Consider the following 23,519-nt stretch of genomic DNA (forward strand, 5'->3'; position numbering starts at 1 on the left):
GGAAGTATCTGTGCCACCAGGGCTCACAGTCTGCAAAAAATTAAGTCATGGGGTGCAAGCATGAGTCCAAGCTGCTGCACTCCAGAAGAGGACAGCAGGGATTGCAGGGTGTAGAGGTTTGACCCTGGATTCCAGGCACCCATCACTCCCTCTATCACTCCCTTCCCCAGCTGGACAGGGGGAAGAAAAGATGACAAATGCTAATGAGCTGAGATAAGGACAGAGAGAGACTGCTCAACAAATACCATTATGGCCTAGACAGACTGAACATGGGGATATTAACTAAATTTATTACCAACTAAATCAGAATGGATAATAAGAAGTAAAATATATCTTAAAAACATCTTCCCCCTACCACTCTCTCCTTCTCAGACTCTACTTCCTCCCCCTCAGTGGTGCAGGGAGTGGGGGTTATGGTCAGTTCATCACAGATTGTTCTTGCAGCTGCTCAGGGAGGGGAGTCCTTCTCCTGCTCCAGCGTGGGATTCCTCCCACAGGAGACAGTTCTTCATTAACTTCTCCAATATAAGTCCAACCCACAAACACAGTTCTCCATGAACTGCTGCAACATGGGTTATTCTTCCATGGGGAGCAATCCTTCAGGCACAGCCTGCTCCCGTGTGGGTCCCCCACGGGGTCACAACTCCTACCAGGAAACCTGCTCCACCATGGGCTCCTCTCCATGGGTCTGCAGGTCCCTGCCAGGACCCTGCTCCAGCACAGGCCTCCCACAGGGTCACAGCCTCCTCTCAGGCCTCCACCTGCTCCAGCGTGGGTCTGCTCCAGGGGCTGCGGGTGGATCTCTGCATCCTTGTGGATCTCCATGGGCTCAGGGGCACAGCTGCCTCACCATGGTCTGCTCCAGGGGCTGCAGGGGAACCTCATCTCCAGTGCCTGGAGCACCTCCTGCCCCTCCTTCTGTACTGACCTTGGTGTCTGCAGGGCTGTTCCTTGCACATATTCTCACCCAGCTCTTCTCTGGTTGCAATTATATATGAATGGTAATTTTTTTTTTCCTTCTTAAATCTGTTATCACAGAGGTGTTACCACCCTTTCTAATTGGCTTAGCTTTGGCCAGCAGCACCTCCATCCTGGAGCCTGCCCTGGATCTGCTGGGCATGGAGGAAGCTTCTGGCAGCTTCTCACAGAAGCCACCCCGTAGCACCCCCACTAGCAAAACCAGACCATACAAATCCAATACACAGGGATACACCAAACCTTAGCTTTTGAGTGTTAACACAGAAAATGGCACATAAACAAGGAGCAAACATGCCAATCAAATTCCTCAGACCTTTTTGTGACCTGTTGTAGGGTTTCCAGCAAACACAGAAATGGCTGCAGAAGAGGCAGAGCTGTTAGTAGAATGTGGAGTGTTTTTCAGCTTGTATTGAGAGAATTTATTTTCTTTTGTACACTATAAATTAAAGAGGAGGAGAAAAGCCCCAGCCAATCAGTTCAGCACAGAAGCATCCTAGTAGCAGACAAATACAGCAGCAGGGCACTGGTTCTATGGCCTCTTGGTGCCTGCCAGCCCCAACAGTCCACCCAACAGGTTTAGGCAAGCATGCAAAGCAGAGTGAACTCTGCACTTCTGGCAGCTTCCCTCCTGCATTGTTGACTCCTCCCCTCTCCCCACCTGCCTGCAGGAATGAACACATCACAGCTCAGGTGAACCCTGAAATCAGCTCCAGCTGCTGTGGCCGTCATTCACTGTTTCAGAGCCAAAGCCACTGATTTCGTGTGTGTCCTTAGCACCAGAGAAGTTCAGGTGTCTTCTTCCTGGGTGCTGACCTTCATGCACTCCAAATGGCATCTTGATTACTTGAAGCTTCCCCGATTGAGTAGAGGGTCTGTATCTGCTCCATCGGGCTGAGACACGTTTGCTGAGCCCAGTAAAATTTCATCATGCCTTTTTCTCCTAGGTGATGAAGAAAGAGTGCCACTTAAGGCAACAAATGTCAAGCAAATAACTCAGTCATTTAAGAAAGGAAAGAAAATGACAGGTTGAGCTTTTGGCTAGAGTCAGTACTCAGCTCTGCCCTGGGCAGTCAGAACCTGACACCTCTGGCTGGCTGGCACAAGAACCCCTCCTGCCTGCAGCTGCCACACACACACTCATCTTAGAGATGGCTAGAAATACTGTCCCCCTCCAAAAAAGTCATCATTCTTTGTAATTTAAATACAAGAGGAAGAGTGTTAATTTTCAGATTGAAATACTGCTTTCTAGCTTTACTGTTTCTATTGCAATAGTCATGCATCAGCAACACAATCCTTTTTGCAAAAGTGTAGGCAGAGGTCTTAGAGCTGTGGAATGGTTTAAGCTCGATCTGTAAGATCGAGTCCTCTGTAAAACTAACACTGCCAAGTCCACCACTGCCACCAGCCCCCAAAGCACAGCTCTGACTTCCAGCTGGTTTACAAGATTTTGTGTGTTTTCTAAGTGATGTATCAAATTTTGTTCAACCCAAACTTCCCATCGCATTCAATTCCCCTTTGGTAGAGTGCTACAGTTTCATCTGTACTATCCTGTATTTAGCAGAGACATTTCAGTCCACATGAGCATGAAGACCAATTTTCCTCAGTTTCCACTTTTTAAAAATCTGTTCTGCCTCAGAAAAGCATCAGTGCACAGTAACCTGACTATATTTAAAGCAGGCAAGTTCCTCTTTCACTCTGAAACTCCTGTGTTACTCACACTGAGTTCAGTTGCAACCTTTTCCTTGCAACCTGCTTTCCAGCCAACTCCCCCAGTTTGTCTGACCTCTCTGCTCAGTCTCACTTTCATTCAGAGAAGACAGCACAAGATCATCCACTGCAGCAGCCTGCCTCTCTCCATAACGGCCTGTGATTCATATCTTCTGGTTTTCACAGTGGTCACCTGTGCCAGCTGCAGAGCACCCAGCACCGCAGAGACGGTGTGAGTGGAGGGGAGTGACAGCCACCATCCCTCTGGATGGGCAGACATCTGGGTGAACACTTGCCTGCTAATGTCTGAATGTTTCCAGTTCCCACGGGATTTATCCTAGGGCAATCTGAATAAGTAAGACAGGTGTCTCAATACATGCTTAGGGACATCAGCCACTGTCCCTCTTCCTCCTCCTCCTCCTCCTCACACCTGTGCATCTGTGCACCCTCACACCCTGTCCTACCACTGATGGGGACTTTGGGGCCCATCAATCCAGCACTGTACTTCATCCCACAGAGAGCTTGAAGCATGATAAAGTTTCCCAGGGGTGTTTAACAGGTATGAGAGCTAGACAGAGGAGAGCTATAAGGATTTTACCTCTTGTACTGTGCTCTTCATAGAGGAATTTGTACACAGTATGATGATATCTCTATTTGCTATTTGGTTAGTGTGCAATACCACATGAGAATAGTAAGAAAGTACCAGGGCTTTTCCAGGGGCAGGAGAAAAGACTGACCCAATAAGCTTTTTCTTTTACTTAATATTTTCTTTTATCTTTGCTTTTCTTCTCTTTTTTTCTTTTCTTTTATCTTCCCCACCCCCCCTCTCCCGCCCCCCCCGCTCTATTCCAAGTGGGAGACAACAGAAAAAAAGGCAAGGTTTTTGATTCAGGGAAGAAGCACAATGGAAAAGCAGCCCTGTGCAGTGCATACCTGGGGCCAATAGCAAATTCTTCATTGAATTAAATCTACAAATCTCTGAGCACTCAGAGCTGCACAACAGGATTCCCCTAGGGATAGTTTCTCCTCAGTTCACTGTGAAAGCCACTCCATGCCCTGAAGCATATGGAGAGAGCTTACTTACTGTTTTATTTGAATGGCAAAACATAGGCACTCTTCTCATTTACAGTGACAGTTAAATTATTTTTATCTGTCTAAACTACACATGGCATCAGTTGGTTCCACAGGTTCTCCTTTTCTTACCAGTACTGAAAGCATCAACTTTTCTCAGTCAGTATTTTGTCATTTTTGTAGATACTAACACTATATCAGTGCTTCTAGGCTGGGCCCGAGTCCCTGTGCTATCACAAGAGTTATCACAGCAGGTACTGGGCTGGCTTTCTGCCCCCACATCATGTCAAGCACCTACAGGTGGGGGGCTCAGCCATGGCCAGCCCTGGTTCAACCCTCCCTGCTGATGCTGTCCCTGGGTGCTGGCACTGAACTCCAGCTGGGACCCCGCATGCCAGAGGGAGCTGGGCAGTGGAGGAGCTGCGCTCCCCACCCAGATGGGGAATTTTGCAATGAGAGCCCCTCTCTGCTTCCTCCCACTCCACCACGCTACTGCCAACATCTCTCTGCCCCTGCATGCCTATGTGCAGCAGTGGAGGCCTGTGTTGCTTCCCTGATACTCCCTGGCATCCTTCAGTTAGAGGATTTGTGCTTCAAGGAAATCAAGAAAAGTGTTCAACAAACCCAGCCTGTGGTTTGCATCAAACACTACTGCTCTTCCCCTTCTCCTGAGGCTACTGAGTGCAGACACAGCCCACCTGCCTCTTCTAAGCCAGAGACGGGCAGAGATGTGGTTTAGGCTCAAATACTCATGGCTGTGTCAACAGAAAGACCTGAGCCCCATGCACCAATCCCCAGGGCCCAACACGTGCACCTCAACAAACCCTGACACAGCTCGTGCTCCCACCCAGAGGGCACACACCTGCACTGTCCTCTACCTGTCATGGGTTCCAGGGCATTCCTCTATGGACACACAACTGCTGCCTGCGCCTACTTTCTTCCACTGGCACAATAGCTTTGTGTCAAATTAAATTGCTCATGTTGGCCAACTGTGCCATACTTGTGTTTACTTCCCCACAAGCTGAACGTCTGCAAGGCTACTGGGCAGGGAACTGCCAAAGCTGCAGCTCTCACACAGCCCTGGGTACCCCACCTCTCTGAGGCTGGCCCTGGGACCACCCAGGACAGGCCATTCCTCTGTCCTTTGGGAGGGGAAGTGGCTGTGGAGGAGGCTGGTGCTCCCCATTGCAGATGGCAGCTGGGATGAGTGCAATGCTCTGAGCATTCCCACACCTCGACAGCACAGCAGGCTATTTCGGGCTGCCCGTAACCTAGGTCTGGCTGACTTTCATGTAGGCAGCAGGCAAAGGCAGGTCAGGCATGCTCAACTGTAGAGGGATTCCTTGTGGAACAGGGGCATATGATACCCCAGGACAGTCTGGGCAACCCAGGGCTGCTAGGGAAGAACCCCTGAAGGGGCCTCAGGCTGCAGACAGGCTTGAAAGACACCTGGCAGCAGGCAGTCTTGAAAATCCTTGGCAAAGTTATACACTGGTCGGCTCCCCCACGGATTAGAGGCCATCTTGTGGGAATAGGGCGTGAATCTTTGTAAAGTAGATATAAGTTGGTGTAAGTAAACAATAAAGCGGAGCACGATGCTCAAATCGTATCGGTGTTCATGTCGTTACTCTGGCTGGCTCCCCTGCACTCGGGACTCCCCCTGCTAAACCTGGCACCTGAGCAGGGACCCGAGTGATTTTTTTGCTTACATGCAGTGTGTTTTTCACTTAAATGCGGTATCGCTTGAATGCGGCAAGACTCCGAATCATCGCATCGGTGTTGGAGCCTTTGGGAGCCAGATGTGGGAAGGGTCTCAAAGCGGAGTGATGCGGGAGACCGGAGCTCGTGCAGCCAAGTGAGCCCCTGCAGGTAAGAAGCTATGGAGTATGAGGCTGGAACTCGCCTCCTAGCCAGTATCCTCTCTAAGAGAGGCGAGACTATAAACGATGGAGATCTTAATGCCCTCGTTATGTGGGCCCAGGAACAAGGGTGTTTGAAATGCACTTGGCTTTTGTTTTCGACCAAAGTGTGGTGGGAAGTTGGGAACAAGCTGTGGCTGTCCACGATTGAGAGTGGAAGGGAAGGTAAAGAAGCTAAAGCTCTCAGATTAACTTGGAGAGCCGTGATTAACGGAGTGGTGGCCGGAGACCAGGGCGGAGTCCAGGGTTGCGCGATTCTTCGGGCTGACCGCGGGCAGACCGATTAAGGGAACAGCAGCACCCGTGCGTTCCCTGCGAGAGTTGCTGGACGCGGCGGGGAAGGAAGTTACCCCTCCGAAGTCTGAGGGAACGTGGAAGCAGAGCCTCCCGCCTCAGGGGGCGGGGCGCAGGCGGGCGAAGGAGAAACGAGCAGTCCTAATGCCCAGCAGAAAGCGGCGGAGCGCAATGCCCCTCTGCCAGACGGCGGAGCAAAGTCTGACGGCGGAACAGCTTCTGCGGTTTTGTCACCTGCAGAGCCAGAGCCAGCCAGGGCTGCCGGGGGTCAGCCCCAAGAGGAGGAGAAGCACTGAGAGATGATGCATGAATTAATGAAGAAGCTTGCTGAATTGTCTACATGTCAGGACGCGCTGGAGTCTAGGGCTTGCAAAACCGCACCATCAGCACCGTGGCGTCCCGTGGACCCACCGGTCAAAACAGCCACCAGAACTCCTGCGTTCCCATCAGGAGAACCGGGCACAGTGCCTACAGCCCCTCCCTTCCCGCGAGGGGAGGTGCAGCCGTCGCCTCCATCAGCCCCGACAGTGAGGACTGACCCATTGCCAGATGTCCTGTGTCCTAATGATTGCATCAGCATCGCACAATTGTTGTTAACCCCTTCACAGTTCCTGCTCTGGGAGCTAACATTAGAAAGTGGGTGGTATACGTGCCTGCCTTGTGTGGACCGTGATTAAAGGCAGAATCAAGAAAGGGAGTTGCGTAAATTCTTGGGTATAGCACCAGACACAGAGGTAGAGTGGGGAATTGTTTTTGACTGTCTTGAGACAAGGGCATTGGCGGACATCTTCACTTGGCTGTCCGCCCATTTAGACCGAGTGAAGGCAGTACGGAGTGTGGCAGTGTTAGGGTGAGAGTGTAGCACACAGGTTTGTGTCCCACGGCAGCATGTGGTGGCCCCCAAGCGCTGGGAAGCGACAAAGCAGTGCTGGGCCCACAAACATTCTGAGAGGTTTGCTCCTCGGTAAGCATCCTAACAGGGTCCCACGCAATGTTGACAGCAATCCAAAAGAGACAAAACATGTGGGTCAACCTAGCTGAATTAACGGGGCAAGACTCCATGTGTCTGAGCCTGGCCGTGCCAGGGGACCCTTTTCGCACCTGCTTAATTGGGGTCCCATATTTTAACTCGCAAGACTTCTGAGGGATGCTAGACAACAGCTCCCTGATAGGGAACGCCACAAACAGTGGCAATTGTTCAGGGCTGATCGGACTCAAGCCTGCGCAGCAGCGTGCCTGCTGGCAAGGTGCATTCTTGAAAAGCATCAATGTCGCCATGGGGACACCAGAAGAGTTAGATCTAATGGGTTCCACAAACCAAACTGGGGATGGTTACATGACATTCGAGCTGCCCACTACCAGTCAATTAAATGTTAATAGGTGCCTTTGGGCCACTGCTGACCCTCTTGCAGACTGGTTTCTGAGAAACTACGAGTCCAAAGCAATTTACCACCAAATCAACCTCACGGGTCAAGCCCCGAAACGCCTCCCCGGTGGTACGTTCTTAATATGCGGGGACCACGCATGGAATGGGGTTCCAGCCGGCCCACATGGGGGACCGTGCTACTTAGGGAAACTCACCCTGTTCCACCCAAACCTGCATCAACTCTTAAATATCACCCACCGCACTGAAACCAGGGTGCGGCGTTCAGTCCATGAACTCAAATGTGAGAGGACTGAAGAGTCCGTCTTTTGGAGTCATAGTACAATTTGGCTAGCATCTATGTTCTTATCTGGTGCTTCAGCAGCCAGGGCACACGCAACATTACACAAACTTGCTTGCTGGGCGAGGGATGAGCTGAACATAACTTCACAGATGCTTGACGAGCTAAGCGCAGATGTTACTAGTGTTAGACATGCAGTATTACAAAATAGGGCAGCCATTGATTTTCTACTATTAGCCCATGGCCACGGCTGTGAAGAGTTCCAGGGTATGTGCTGTATGAATCTTTCTGACCACTCTGTCTCAATTCACAAGCACCTCTCTGACCTCCAGAGGGGCCTACACAACCTTCAGGAGACAGACGACCCTATGGGAGATTGGTTTAAGGGTCTGGGTATCACCGTATGGCTGCGTACCTTGGTAGTAGAAGGCTGCCAATTGCTATTTGTTAAGTTATATTAGGCTTAATAGTATATGGGTGCATTTTTTCTTGCATTAAAGGGGGGCTGCGAAAGATCATCAGCCAGGACTGGGTTGCCCAAAAAGAAAACGGGGGATGTGTAGAGGGATTCCTTGTGGAACAGGGGCATATGATACCCCAGGACAGTCTGGGCAACCCAGGGCTGCTAGGGAAGAACCCCTGAAGGGGCCTCAGGCTGCAGACAGGCTTGAAAGACACCTGGCAGCAGGCAGCCTTGAACATCCTTGGCAAAGTTATACACTGGTCGGCTCCCCCACGGATTAGAGGCCATCTTGTGGGAATAGGGTGTGAATCTTTGTAAAGTAGATATAAGTTGGTGTAAGTAAACAATACAGTGGAGAACGATGCTCAAATCGTATCGGTGTTCGTATTGTGACTCTGGCCGGCTCCCCTGCACTCGGAACCCCCTGCCCCGCTAAACTCAACAAATTTCCCTGGTATCCACAAAGTTGACTTCCCTATGTAATAGATGGATTTATTTTCACTTAAAACTGAAAAGCCTTTTAAAGACTTAGTGTATCAGGCGTGATCTTTGTCTAGTCTGAGCTGAACATTCCTGCTGTCTCTTGACTTCAGTGTGTAACTGAAGTTCATATCCAATTAATTTGGCCACATTCCTCCTAGAAACATTTTCCAGACCTGCTCTTTTTTACTTCCCCTCTGTAAGGTTTACTTAAGACTTCTCTTAGATTAAGTTTTGTGACAAGACTCATGACATTCACAATTTAAAACTACCTTGTGGGGATCCTTTTTTAAGGATTGATAATTCATCCAGAAGAGTAAACAATCCTCACATGTGCTAAGTTTGACAAGAAAGTACTGCAGATGAGACACTTCAAATTAATACAAGAGAGATTCAAGGCATTCGTTTTAAAAACACACTCCCCAAAACCCCAGAGCTATGCAGTGCAAGCCTGTGCTGAGGCTGTCTAGGGTTCTGGCTGCTGCATTTTAAATAATTCAAAATTCTCTTTGGGTTATTTTGTGGGTTGTGTTAGTTTGGGGGGGGATTTTCCAAGTGCCATGTTTTCCTATGTATATTCACAGTACATAACTCTTTCAGCTTCACTGTGTATTTCCCACAGATTACAGAAAAGAAAAGCTACAGCTGGGACGGTTGAGGACTAAGATTCCTGTGACTACTTGCCACAACAGAAATCTTTGATTTCAGCTTCAATGTGCTCCCCTCCCTCCAGAATTCAACCTTCTCTGATCTGAATTCTCTTCTCTACTTGGACTTAACGAGGTATGGAAGGAGCATCCTCACTTCTGCTCATCACATTCACAGGGGTGAAACCCCCTGCCCCTGTCAGAGACAGAGACTTCTGGAGCACACCACTGCAGCATATTCCTGGCTTCACAGGGAAACCACTACCAGCACCTTCAGACAGCTGGTGAATTTTTTTGCTAAGCAGAGATTGATCCACTTGGGCAATATTGAGACTTCCTTCTAAGGACAATCATTTACAGTACAGTGGGTGAAATATGCATTTTCCAGTGACAGCAAAGTCACTACGGCAGTTATTAATTTTTCAGTATTGTTCCCTAAAAACTGAAGAAAGACATGTTTGGCCCTTGGAAATGACCAGCTTTTTTTTATAGGAAAAGAGATTTTCCTGTTAAGTTAGACATTAAATACCTCATGTCTCCTGACTCCCACAAATGCCTCCTCACACCCATCATTTCAGGACAGGTTTTTCTTCTCAGGAATACCCTGTAATTAAATGTGAACTTAAAAGTACCAGGCAAGCATCACTGGAAAAGACAGACACTTCTATCTTGGTGAAGGCAACAGATCATGGGTTTTTACAGATATGAGGTGCAGTTTGAGTAATCACATTACTAGGAGAGTTTGTGAGACTGGCCACAGATGCTGCTTTCTATTGTTTTCTCAAGGTGTCAGATCAGCTGGGTGTATGATGGTGCCTTTCACAGCAACAGGCAGCAGAAGAGAGTCATGCTGATGGTAAACTTGCTCATATTTCTGTCTGACACAGCATTTGCTGGCCCACGTTTGCTGGAGCATCTCAGCACAGACAGGAATAACAAGTACATCCTTCATTCCAGTGATAAATCTTGACAGCTTAGGTATCCTCATCTTGGGCAACCACATCTCTTTACTGCAGCTTCCCTGCAACTTTCCCACTCAAAACCTCAAATGCCTCAATTTTCAAATGAACAACATACGAGCAATCACAGCAGAAGATGCCCAAGCTCTGCAGGAGACCAGCAATGTAACTCTCATCCTTAAAGGCAATGACATTACATACACTGAACCTGGAGCCTTTCAATCCCATTTCTACGGTTTGGACTTGGTGAGCTATGCTGACATCCCTGGGGTCCTGGAGGGGATACAGAACTCCACAGCCATGACACTTTGGCTGGGAACATTTTACGGCGTGGAAAAGGAGCCCTACATAAGCCCAGACGTTTTACAAGGCCTCTGTAGCATCTCTGTCAAGGATCTCTATCTGCAGTTACAGCACTTTAGAAATCTAAATGCTGACACATTTCAGTGCTTAACCAGGCTCCGAAAGCTGGACCTAACCCAAACCCACATCCATGCACTGGCCCCTGGCATCAGTGGCATGAGCTCACTAGAGATGATTCTCAATGCAAACTGCTTTGAGACAGCAACACCAGCTCTGCTGCCTTCCCATCCCTCACCCGCCTCCACATCAAGGGTAACCCACAGGTTCTGCAGCTGGGCTCTGGCTGTTTGGAGAAACTGGCAAAGCTCCAACATCTTGATTTAAGTCAGAGTCACATTGAAAGCTCTGACTGCTGTAGCAAAGCACTGAGAGCTTTGAGCAGACTTTGTTACCTGAATCTGAGCCACAACACACACCTCCATCTCCAGGACGTGCTCATTTGGGACAGTGCTAGCCTAGAGCTGCTGAACTTACCCTTCACTCCCCTCTGTATCAACACGTCACAGAACCCTTTCCAAAATCTGCATCTCTTGCAAGTGCTGAATCTTTCGTCCTCCCACATTAATACTAGCATTCAGCATCTCTTTCAAGGTTTGAAAAACCTCATGTTCTTGGACCTTAGTCAAAATAACTTTGAGTTGGGAATCATGCCAAAGGACAAATGGTTCCCTATCCAATTTAGAGGTGCTAATATTGTCATCCTGTGAACAGACAGCAATAGGTAACCAAGTATTTCACAACCTCAGGAAGCTACAGCATGTTGATCCAAGTTACAACAAATTTACTGCATTCAGCAGAGATGCATTTTCAAATCTCAAGAGCATCTATCTCAGTTGTGCCCATAACATGGGCAAATCCATGTCATACCAGGTGACCAGCTAGTGCCCCCAGATGGCCAGTGTATAATCAATTGATGCTACAGCCTTCTGGACTGCCCCTGCTCTAATATTGGTTTAATCACCTGGTACAAGCAAAATCTGGATAAAAAGACCCTGAAGGAACAAGGTGCTCTGAACCCAAATTACTAACTGGGTTCAGCTGGCCACCTTCTCACTTTCCTGTGGGATGAACACATCAGGAATCATTGCCGTTGTCCTGGCTGGTTTATCCTGTAGTGCCACCTTCATTTGGGGTGCTCACTATTTCAAGCAAAATTACCAATGACTGTAAGTCCAGGATGGGGACACAGAAAATACCTACAGCAACTGTATTAAGTTGAAAGATATCTCACTGTTTTTATTTGTGACAAGTATTTTCTTAACTTTTGTAATATTCTCTCTACCTCTCAACTACAACTTCTAGAAAAATAATGAAAAAATTAAGAGTTGAAAAAAAAACTATGACCCGAATCTTGAAAATATTGAAATAACTTACGGAGATATCCCAATTTAACTCAATGGTAGCCCTGTTATACTAGTACTATGGCTAATGCACTCGTAAAGGGAAAATCCAACAGCCAAAATACAAACTTCCTTCTCTTTAAAAAAGAAAACCTAACCACCACCACTTCCAAAAAGGAAACAATAAACCAACCAAACAACCCAACCAAAACTCAACCAAACAAAAAAAAACCAACAAAAACCCCCAACCAAATTCCACCCTCTATCAAATACCCTTGTAAAGCAATGTTTTTTAAGAGCTGGCAGTAGTGTACCCCACTTTGCTAAAGAGAAAAAAACTACCTGTGAAGAACAGACACATTTACAGTCACATACGAAACAGCATGTATCACCTCTGTGATTTTTAAAAAATACTTCTTTTAAATACTTTTGATCCTTAGAGAACTTCTGACCACTGAAATTCTGTCTACCCATCTTTCAGCCTGGGGCAGGCCCTGCTCCTGTGCTATTTTCTAGATTCCACAGCAAGTAAAGACAGTATCATCTTTTACTATAAAATTGTAGATTTGGTCAAGAATCTGTGGGTCCAATACTCTGCTTGCTTGCACAGGGCAAAACCCCTCAATGCTGACAGATATGAGCCATTCCTTTTCCAGCCTGGAGTGCCTGTTCCTTTCAGCCACAGCCCAGGTGAGAAAACCAGAGGCTGCAAAGGGGGCAGCACTGTGGACAACCTCATCCCACAGGAGCTCCTGGTGTCAACAGCTACTTCACGCTGCTTCTGGTGTGCATCCCTGGAGTAAAATCAGAGATGATGATCCCTGCTTCAATTGGATATGCAACGGTAGGCACGAATAAAGACTTATTATTTATGTAACACCGAATTGTCTTCTCTGCCATCACATGTGAATAAACCCAGAGCAAGGCAGAGTATGGGCATTTGACCAAGGATCTAGTGGGAGCTTGTCGGGCCTACTCATCTGCCTTGGATCACCATAAAGTCACTTATGTTTATTTAGCGCTTTAATAACAGGCTTACCCTGATGGATAGACACAACTCTCCTGGTGGCATGACCCTCCTGTCTCCTGGAGCATGCACCACGGGGAAGCTTGCCCAGTACCACTCCCTGCCATGTTAGGCTGGAGCTGTGGTTGCTCTCTGAGATGTGGAAGGCCAACTCTCAAAACCCTTCCCACACAGGACTCCACATTCAGCTTCAGCTCCTGTCCAAAGCATTTCCTCAACATTTTCCTCTCTAACATGCTGACTAGCTAAACTTTCAAAGATTCAAAGATTCCCGCTGGATCAGAAAGTTTTTGCTCATTTCTGACAAGAACCCGGTTGATCTTCTCCAGTAAGAAATACCTCTCATTTGGAAAGCCCCTTTTACCATCTGTTAGCAGACCAGACTCATGCAATGTGTATTTTTGCAGCTTTCATCTGCCTTTACATCATATACGTCACTGCCCTACCCCCCAGCTTCTCCTCCTCCTGCCTTTGTAGCCATGTGCTGCCTAAGAGCAAGCAGGGAGAGATGTTTGATGTTCCTCCTCCAGCTGCCCACAAACACTCCCAGATCTTGCACCCTACAGTGTTGCCTCTCTGTATTGCTGGTCCATGTTCCCTGTTCCTGTGGCTGCATGGGCTGCCTGCCCTTCTGCAAGGGCTCGGCTACAGGAGAGAACTGTCCCCGAGCAAACCACGCTGCCCAAGCTGAGCACACCCTGACTTGTCCTTGGGAGCAAGGCAGGGACATTCCTGAACTCAGCCCAAAGTTCAAGGTGCATTTTCCTCTCACTCTGCAAATCCAATTGGTTAAATGAGCAACCTCCAATATCTTAACAATCCAGGATGATTGCCAGTGTGTGTACCACCTAAGAAAGACTTGCTTCTTCCATCGTTTCACTCTTGAAATTGTGGGTTCAGGAAGGTGTTACACAAATACTGACATCAAAAGGGACCATAACACACTCCACAGACACCAAAAAAACCTGCTGCAAGTATCACAGTAACAGATCCACTATAGTAGTGACTGGAGGGAAAACTGCATGTTAGGCTGAAAGATATTCTGAAATGCCCTTTTATTTGGAGAGAATACCACAGGATTTCACCACCACCAGTTTCTGAAATGCTATCCTGTGTCACGGTGTAGACTCAGGTGTAAACTTCACTTGGTGAAAACTCAAAGATGTTTGAGAAGGTGAAATGTGTTTTGCACACCAAGTATTAAAGCTTTCTTGCAATTCATCCCTTTCCCCCTACACAACTTGTTCTAGGTGACCATACCTGCAAGTGTTCTAATTTTACTCTTCGATTTTCTTTACAGTGTCATCTCTGCTCTATTTGCCTGCAAAAATGCCATTCATAAGACACTGCAAACCATGCTGAACAGCATACGCTGTATGTTTCAGGATACACAAACCCTAAATACAGGGACTGACTATTCTGAAGGAAATTAATCTCTGGATATAATACACTAAAATGTCCAGATTATGTATTACGACTTTGTTAAGTGCAAAGATTTAGTCTTCTGGGATTACTTAGTAAAGATATACATGGAAAGAGGCAACAGGTTTTTTCTTACAGAATTGTGTACCTCCTAGTCAAGCTCTAATATGATACACTCTTTCAGCTTCCAGTCAGGCCTTTTAGCTCTCATTTTTTCAAATATGGCTATGAAGCCAGCACACAGAGAGAACAAGGGAATTGCCTGAGGTGAATGGTGCCTAACAAGATTTAGCTCACACCACCCTAGCTCCTGGACTACGCGTTCCTGAAGTCCCAGTACAACTCAACACCACAACACAGAATTTAGCAGTGTTTACAGAGAGAAGGAACTTGAGTGTATCTTCATTATTTCACAGATCGGTAAGCACTTAGCTTTATTTCACCAGGACAAACAAAAACTCAGAGCCAAGTTCTTCTTTCCTTAACTGTGCTTAAGCAAGGTCTCTCAGCAAGATCCAAGTCAATTTTCGGAGGAGGATTTTACCCTGAACAAGATGGTTAAACGGGCCAATTTCTATGTATCTTGACTTCAAAAAACGCACCCAGATGTCAGTGAAACATCTTTTAAGAACTTTCATTCACCGGTCTTGTCTGCACCTGGATAAACAGCAGGCGAGGTCCCTCCCAAACAATCTATACTATACCTCCCTGATCAGACAAAACCAATGGTAATTCTTCTCCCCTACTAGAAGACATCTTTCCCTACCAAATCCCTTGGACATCCTCTTCCCCTTCACACCTGCATTTTTTAGGGCTTGATGTCTACTAGAACACAACTACACCATTACTGTCTTCTTACTCTGCAGTCATCTCAGCTCCTCCTGATGCTCACAACTTTTTGCCTCTTGAACTATAACGTCTAGCATTGCTTCCTACCCATGGTGGTTGGAACTTCAGGTCCCTTCCAGCCCAAACCATTCTATGATTCCTAAACTCAGTTCATTCAAATACATCCTTGGCAGGTATCTGGGAGATTGATCTAGTCAGTTCTAGTCAGCTACTATACTACAGATACAGTCAGTGGAAAGAAAAACTGTTGCTAACCTAAAGCATGCAGTGGGACATGCATCCATACACCCTCCAGTATCCTCCTGTCCTGTGATCTTTTCCTTCTGATCTGCCTGCTGAGCTCTGATCCAAATCAAGCTGGATGTCCCTACAAAGTCTTGCATGCTACGTAAGACTACAATAAGGAGCCTATGGGGGTTTAGCAAACTGAGAGTTCAGTGCTGAAGAAGGGAGCTTACAGTCCCCTTCATACCACAGAAGCATTCCCATCTCAGGTAAGAAGCAAAATGAAGGTGACAGACCATGCCAGATATAACAGTGATAACCCATCTCTCCCAACTTCCTCCTAAACACAAACTCCACATACCACCCCCTTCCTCTGGCCCACAACACTCTGGAGGCTCACTCTGGGAATGCAGGTTTCTATGCCTCCCCTGGCAGAGATGACTGTGCTGTCCACAGCCAGGGACAGCACAGCAGAAGAGGCATGAGACTCAGTCAACCCTCAACTCTTGTAATTTCCTTTGCCTCAGCTGCTGGATCCTGCTCTTCTCTCCTCAACACACCACCCCTCATCAGCACACCAGATTTGCAAGACTATCTGCCTTCTGGTGGGCTGCAGCAAATTGGAAAATTTGGGGGTGAACTGCAGCTTCCCCTCTCCTGTATTTTTCACACAGAGAGAAAAGCAGCAAAAGTGATGCTATAACACTGCTGCACTTAGTTCTGTACAGAGGAAAAATGCAGAGAAAACAATGCAATAATAAAAGGTGAACACGAATTCCCACCTGCTGGGCAGCTCTGCAGTTACAAGCAGGGGAACAGTAAAGAGGTGTGTACTTCAATATATCCTGCTCCTGTAGTAATGCATGATGATACATGTTTGTAGAAAGTATTTAAATGTCACATTACAGGCTATTGCCCATAGAAGCAGCAGTCAGGCTGTGTCATCCACCACCACACCACACCCATCTATCCAATACAGAGCAGAGGTTCCAGGCATAGCCTGAGATGAGATGCTCAGCCATGCACACCTTCTCTGTCCCCAGACCAAATAGCATTTCCTCATGCAAAACCCTCCACCAGCACATGCCTTAAGGGGTGCACTGAGCTAGCCCCAAAAAACCCCAAAACTGCCAACCTCTGAGTACAGCAGAGATGTGCCTTACATTACAGCACTGAAAGCAGTCCAAGAAAAAATGCTAACACAACAGTTTCATGCTAATTTTTATTTCAATGTTATGCAACTGCATAAGTATAAATAATCATGTTCAATATATAACAATTATGACATCCATAAGGAGTTTCTCAGAGAAAATAAGACTGCAAACACTTTATTGCACAGACCCTAACAATTTTTTTTTAAATTTTTTTTGTAAGCTGAGAAATCTATTGCAGAAGTCTACAAAAGAACACATCAGATCTACAATCACATTAAGACTGACCAAGAAGAACACAGGCAGGAGGATCTCTAACAGCTCACTGATAAGGTAAACACCAACAAACAGGTACTACATAAACACAAGCTTATGCACTGTTACACTTCCAAAATGCAAAGAACTTATTTGTCAGAAGGGATAATACAAAATATTCATAAAGGTATACTGTAAACAAAAGCTAGATGTGTTTTAAAGGAAACAGAGGATAGTCGAAAAAATGCAGAGACTGTAAACTAGGAAGTATCTCCCAGACAGAAATGTTATTTTGAAGTGCATTAGCATTCATTTGTATTAACTGCCAAAGCACAGATGAACTGTAAATGTCGAGACCATTTTATTTTTAAAACTTCTCAAAAATTATTATCCACTGCTTACTAGCTCCTTTCTGAATGCATCAAAGGCAGTATGAATGTAGTAGTGCCACATGAAAAATCAGGAGTTGTTTGTGATATTGGCTTTTCCTTACAGGTTTGCTGTAATTCAACTCAATCAGTGTAATAAAGTTTTCAGCAGAGGGAAATTAATTCTGCACACTGTCTGTTGTCACACAAGTCTCCAAGTCAAGATTACACTGTGCTTTTATGAAAAATTTTCTAGCTTTTGAGACAGAAAAACAAACCATAAGCATTGGTGAAAAAGGTAGGGGCCTAGCTCTACTGTGGTTACAGAAAACAGAAATAAGCAAAACGACCATTCTATTGATCCCCAATTATTAAAACCCATGCGCCTGCAAGGGTATTTCGTAGTGCTTCTGTACATGTTTCAAATTTTACCTTTCATCCCTCAAAACAAGCTAAATACACCACACAAAAATGATCAAAGTCTACATGTTCCACAGTATATAAAATTTAAATAAGGCTTAGCAAAAGTAAAAAGACAGTAACATTCTAGCACCAAATAGCTCCAACAAGTTCCTTTGTTAAAAAATGCTTCTTTTGTAATTACAGTATTGAACTTTTTTTTGCATACAAATAAAAAGATTATGTTATGAAATGTATGGAGCTACTCAATGCATTTCAAAATGAATATGAAACCCAGGATTACCTGCTAAAAACAGCAAGTTAAGTCTACAACATAAGGCCCCAGCTAGGTATTAAAATGAGTCAGATAGCCTAAACTTTTTTGAAGATACGATACTGAAGTGTTTTTTTCCTTTTTACCTTATTTGTCATAAAGTAGAAAAGAGCTACCAGCTGTATGACACTAGTTAAATAGACCGATATGCCGTAATATGTATTCTCTAAATGTATTAAGAAGAGGGATGAACATACTAGTACTACAAGTCATGTGCTTATACTTGTGCCTCACGCTGTAAGGGCCTGAATTTAAAAAAGCTCAAGGAACTCCAGAGGATTGCAGCAAAAACTAAGCACATGGCATGTGCTTCAGAATTTCAGCCTTGTCTGAGGTTAAAGTCACAGAATACACTCCCAAGAGACAGGACAAGAACCATCATTTCACCAGAGAACACGGCTCTTGCTGGTATGCCCTGATAATTAAGTGGTTTTCCCATAGCCTTAAGGACATCTATTCTAATCAGACTTCGCGCAGTAGGGAGATGCAGTTATGTCTTGTGTTAGATCTGGTGAAGCAGTCAGCCAAGTACAGTACTATCAAAATCAGATTATTAAAAATACATGTAAAAACTCACAATAGGTCATCATATTATTCTGTACTAGTATTTTTTAGCCTCTAGCTAGGATTTTTAGTAAGTAAAAATGTGGCCTGTTTTTTTTTTTCCAGTCAGACCAGTGCTTGTGCATGTCCATGCCAGGTCTGAATTTTAATAATTTGGTTTCATATTCGAGTATGGCAAATACGTGGCAAAGCAACTATCTTAAAAAGGGAAAGAGTAAACAACGCAACCAGCAGCAAAGTATATATGCTACATTCAAACCCCAAACACATTGCTAAGTATTTACAGAAGAAATATTTTCAACAGCTCTTGGCTGTAAAGGTATTTTTGTACAAATACTATATGGTAACAGTTTTACCGGTTACAATTGGAAAGGCATTTTGAAAAAAAGTCCTCTCTTTACATATCCCCTTGTATTGTTTCTTCAGTGACATGAAAGCTTTGCCGCACAAAGACACGACACAGTGCTGGTTTAAAGGCAGTACAACATTTTGAAATTGTTTCAGCTAGTGTTGAATTCACACTTGCCAGGTCTTAGAGTTAACACATTTTTTTGTGAGCACTGCTCCGTGAAACTTCCTTTCCTCGACGCTGCCGAGCTGAGTCTTTGTCATCTGAAAGTGCGTTAGGGCGGTCAGGTGTGGCTGCTGACCTAGATACATCTTTACCTACATTCTGTTTTCTTGAAGCAGACTGCTGAGTCAGAACAGCGTCTTTTCCCTTTACATCCACAGTGTTAACGAAAAGAGGCTTTTCTTGATTTCCAGGCTTCCCCCCAAGGTTTGAAGCAGGGTGGTGGGCTTCTGCTACAATAGTGGCACTGTGCAAGGCCATCAGTGAAACACTCTTAGTCATTTCTGCCTTACTGCTCCCTGTGGAAGAGGTGCTTCTCTTATTTAGTTCCTTGCAAGTTGCAGGAAGCTCTGATGAGCCTGGTTTAACCTTTGCTGAAGATGCATCACTTTTGGCTGAAGATAAAACAGATACCTCCTGTCTACATTCAGAGAAAGTGGATGAACAAGTCAGTGGCTTTCCTGGTGCTGCAGCCACACGACAAGAACTTTGCCCACTGGCAGTTGGCAGATGTTTTATTGCAGTCTGCTTGTTTGCATCCTCTGGCTGTTTCTGATTAACTTGTCCTTTCCCTTTTATATCTTGACATGTTTTGCTACTTGCGGTCGGTTTTTCTGCTCCCTTCCCTCTGACATCACAGTTTGTGAGACAAAGGGTAGGCTCCACTTTCCCACTGTCAAGCTGAACATAAAGTGCGTCAGTGCATATTTTTCCTTCAGGTCTTTTGTCTGCAGAGATCATCTCATTACTAGGACTTCTGTCTGCCTCTTTGTTAAGCAAGAGACAGTCTTTCACAGTGGAAAACTTTGGAGCAGTGGTTTGTTTTTCACTGAAGCGAAGTTGCTTTTGATCAGTAGATTCCCCCAAGCCCACTGCATCTTGCCTCTGCATTTGCTTAGAACTCTCTGGGCCTGCTGGTAGTGGGCCCACAGCAGAGGATTTGGGTTTAGTGTCAGGGGCTGTGCTGCTCATTTGGAGGGTGGTGACTGAGCCATGATCCAAATTCACAGGCCTTTCAGCCTGCACATGTTCATTGTTTGTTCTTCTTGAAGAGCCTGGAACAGGAGAAAAGTAATCTAGGACACTTTTACTGGCATGCTTTCCGTCCTTTCGGGAGCTGGTAGACAAATGAGTAACAGTTTCTTTTTCTTTTATGGTTGGAGTACATGGTTTTTGTGACAATGTCTGTTTATCCACGGACTTAGCCTTGGAAGAACTTGTATCAGAGGTTGGCCTGGGTCTATTACTGATGCTTTCCACACAGGTGGCAGCAGGCTTCACATGTTCTTGAACCCCCACATGAACTTCTGCAGTGCTGTGTCTGCTTACTGTGTCTTTCACAGCAGGGGAGTCTGAAGCACTAAGCTGCTGCCGAGGAACTTGGCTGGCCTGCTCTCTCTCAGTAGTTTGAAGTTTTGTATCAGTTAGTGATTTCTGATCTTTCTTTCCCGTATCTTTAGCACTGTCCTTCTGCACAGAGGAAACTGGTGCAGACTTCTCAGTTTTATGATCACAATCTCTTGAGGGTTGCACGGGCCATTTGGATGGAAAAGCTTCACTCTTTGCCTCTGTGACAACTTTCTTAGACTCAGCTTTCTGCTTGGTTATGTCCCTTTCCACAAAACTTTTAGAAACACCGCTGTCATCTTTGCCTAGCTGTTTCAGTGATTCCCTACCATCCTTAGATTGTGCCTTGGGGCCAGCTGACAGCATTTTTCCTTGCATCTGAGGTGGAATGGCAAAATCAGCACAATTTTTTTCACTGCTCTTGGAGCAGGCTGTTATCAGGACGTCTGAGACAGACACCTTCAGAGATGACTCCCGGATCACTTCCACCTTTGCAGGGATAGGCTCACAACCTTTCTGGGCTACTGGCTGTTTGACAGGCAACTCTTTTTGTATTTGTTTCTCTTTTCCTACAACTTTTTCAGGAGTGCTTTGGCCAGCGGAAGGCTTGGAATATGTTTGAGTAGTTTTAACACTCTGACTTTGAGTGACACAAGACTTTGCCTCCACTGAATTGTCCTTTTGTTTTGAAGGGGAAGTATCTTTCTTCTGAACAGCTTCAGTAACAGAAATACTGCCTTTAGTAGCTGGACTAGAAACCTTTTTCTCTGTCACTGCTTCTGCAGCCACAGAGATGAGTGGCGGATTTGGAGAACTCTTGCCTACTTGTAGAACCTGAGGGTCTGCTATGTTGACTTTGCCAGATTTTGGGTAGCTTAATAACTGCTCTTTCTGAGAGACCATTTCTACCTTCCCACCACTCCCTTGTGGCACTGGGGGTTTAGGAGATCCCCCATCACTGCTGGTGCTCTGTGCTTCTGGCAGCACACACAAAGGCAGTTCAGTCTTCGAAGCCTGTGGCCCAGAAAGTAACGCAATGTCTAGTGTGCCTTCTATAGGCTTCAGACAGGAAACAGACCTCCCATCAAGTTTATATTCTGATGGACTTTTTCTGACAGGAGACTCAGTGGAAATAAGGGCTGATTTTTCCACACTCATGTCTGTTCGGCCACTCAGAGTCTTGAGAGGAACAAAAGAAACTGAGTTAATCTGAGCAGCATGTGCATTGCCAAGAAATGCTCTACTATCTGCAGCTGCAGTGGAGTCCTGCTGTATGTTTACGGGTCTGCCTGCACTAAGTTGAAGGGATTCGTGAACATTAGACATCATCTTAGGTTTTAGGACTGGACAGACACTGTCATCTTTTTCGTCAATAGACATTTTCTTTCTGAGATAATCAATATTTGCAAGTTTACCATCTAATCTTTCAAATTTGACAAATTCTTTTGTTGGTACAATTTTATCTGTGTTTTCTCCCTTTCCATTTAGCATCCTGTCAGAGGACTGAGGTAGCACATCTTGCAGGGTACATGAAGGGGAAACTCTTTTGAAATCATAAGAAATATGACTGAGTTCATTAGGGGGAGGGCCATGACACAACACCTGTACATCTAAAGCAACACCATCATTTGATCTCAAGTTTGCATTTTTTTGAAGGGTGTCTTTGAGTATGCCACCAGCTGACTGGGTCTCCACAGTAACAATTTTCGTTTCAAACTGGTTTGATCTTTCTAAAACCTTCTGGAATGCTTTTTTGTCTCTTTCTTCCAATCTTAAGGTATTGGGATTTTCTGTTTCACTGCTAGGTTCATGTATAGCAGGATTCGCTTTTTCAGCAAAATCTTGCTTTTTCATAACTACCTTGACCTTCAGCTTCTCTCTGTCTAGCTCATCAATGGATTCTTGTCTACCTAATTTTCGGGAGATGGGTCTTTTCAAGCAGCCCTGCTCTGCAGGCCTGACTCGTGTGAGCGATGGCACATCACATACATTCTCCTCCAAGCTCTGAAGAGTTACTTCTCTTTGAGACAGTTCTCTATTCACTTCTTCCTGGGTCACTTCCAGACTGTGTTTTCGTGAACATAGGTGTTTTTTATCACTGCCATAAGAGGGTGCAAGTTTCTCTTCAGACTGGACTCTCTTTAACAGTGGAGATCTTGGTGGCTCGGCACTCTTTGGCCTGACAATATGCCTTACAATAGTTGGAGGTGAGTGCATTTTGCTAGGAAAAGACTGAGCTATTTTTGTATTTCCAATTGAATGTCCCAGCAATGGTGATGGAGACCGCTGAGGAGATGTTGGCTGGGGTGTCGGAGAAGGTGTCCGTGCTAGAGGAGAGAGGGGAATGCTGCCAGCGGATTTGCGTCTTCCTGATCTGTATCTTTGCCCACCAAGCTTTGGACCCAAGCCATGAAGAGTGCTGGGTCTTATGTGTCCTGAACCAGCTGGAGAATTGGGAGCACTTGAACTAGGGGAGCTACTTTGGGAAGAGTTAGTACCTACAAAAAGAACAAAAACCCCAAGCAAACAAACGTGAGATTAGCAAGACTTTTTCAATTTGTCTAAATGTTCAGTGAGAAACAGAACAAAAGCCCTATGCTGTCTCCCACCACAATGTTTCAAAATCTGGAACGTTTTAAGTGCAAAAGGTTACAGGCTGCAAAACCTGCACCATTCCAATTACATTTGCTGTTTCTCCTATTCTCTCTCTTCCGTCATCCCCTTTAAGTTATCTCTTGCTCCTACTTAAATAGAATAACTAATGCTTTCTGACACTTCAAAGCAACGATCAAGGCTTTCCAGATAATTTACCTTTGCCACAGGATTGTACAACAGCAGTCAAGTCTAGTACCCGCTACAATTGTGACAGAAGTAAAAGAGGAAAAAGGAGCAGGGTTTTAGAAGTCAGAAAGATGCGTATTTCAGCACTCGGCTAATCTTTTCAGCAGTAAATCTGCATTCATAAGTGCCATGATAGTTCCATTATGCAGCAACTTTTACCTCAGTTTCATTCTTTTATCATGTGGCCTCTTCTAGGCAAAATTCTCTCTTTTGCTGCAAATTGGGACTGTTTATTACTCAACTTACAGCCACTGGACTGAGATTTAAACACTCGGACAAAC

General features: G+C 45.6%; 2 protein-coding genes and 1 long non-coding RNA gene across 11 annotated transcripts in view; 1 reads left to right on the top strand and 2 right to left on the bottom strand.

The window, feature by feature from the left end:
* Positions 1-1,237: 1,237 nt before the first annotated feature.
* On the bottom strand, positions 1,238-6,035 carry LOC125320551. The gene is made up of 2 exons (XR_007201176.1): positions 5,888-6,035; positions 1,238-1,918 (listed from the first exon to the last, which is right to left on the bottom strand). It is a non-coding gene; the product is annotated as an uncharacterized LOC125320551 (long non-coding RNA).
* Positions 6,036-7,245: 1,210 nt separating this feature from the next.
* Positions 7,246-11,573, top strand: CD180 (CD180 molecule). Its single transcript, XM_048291255.1, is given in 7 exon segments — positions 7,246-7,465; positions 9,251-9,359; positions 10,010-10,141; positions 10,143-10,741; positions 10,744-11,201; positions 11,203-11,391; positions 11,394-11,573. Coding segments are annotated over 7 exon segments (1,887 nt in total).
* Positions 11,574-16,616: 5,043 nt separating this feature from the next.
* MAST4 (microtubule associated serine/threonine kinase family member 4) overlaps positions 16,617-23,519 on the bottom strand; it is a 286,033-nt gene continuing 279,130 nt past the window's right edge. For all 9 annotated transcript variants that reach the window (XM_048291032.1, XM_048291031.1, XM_048291030.1 and 6 more), the window contains one exon: positions 16,617-22,895. In XM_048291032.1, the coding sequence (XP_048146989.1) occupies positions 19,018-22,895 (3,878 nt within the window). In that variant the 3' untranslated portion in view covers positions 16,617-19,017. The remainder of the gene's footprint in view (positions 22,896-23,519) is intronic.

The sequence above is a fragment of the Corvus hawaiiensis genome, chromosome Z (genome assembly GCF_020740725.1).
Source record: "Corvus hawaiiensis isolate bCorHaw1 chromosome Z, bCorHaw1.pri.cur, whole genome shotgun sequence".
Classification (NCBI taxonomy): Eukaryota; Metazoa; Chordata; class Aves; order Passeriformes; family Corvidae; genus Corvus; species Corvus hawaiiensis.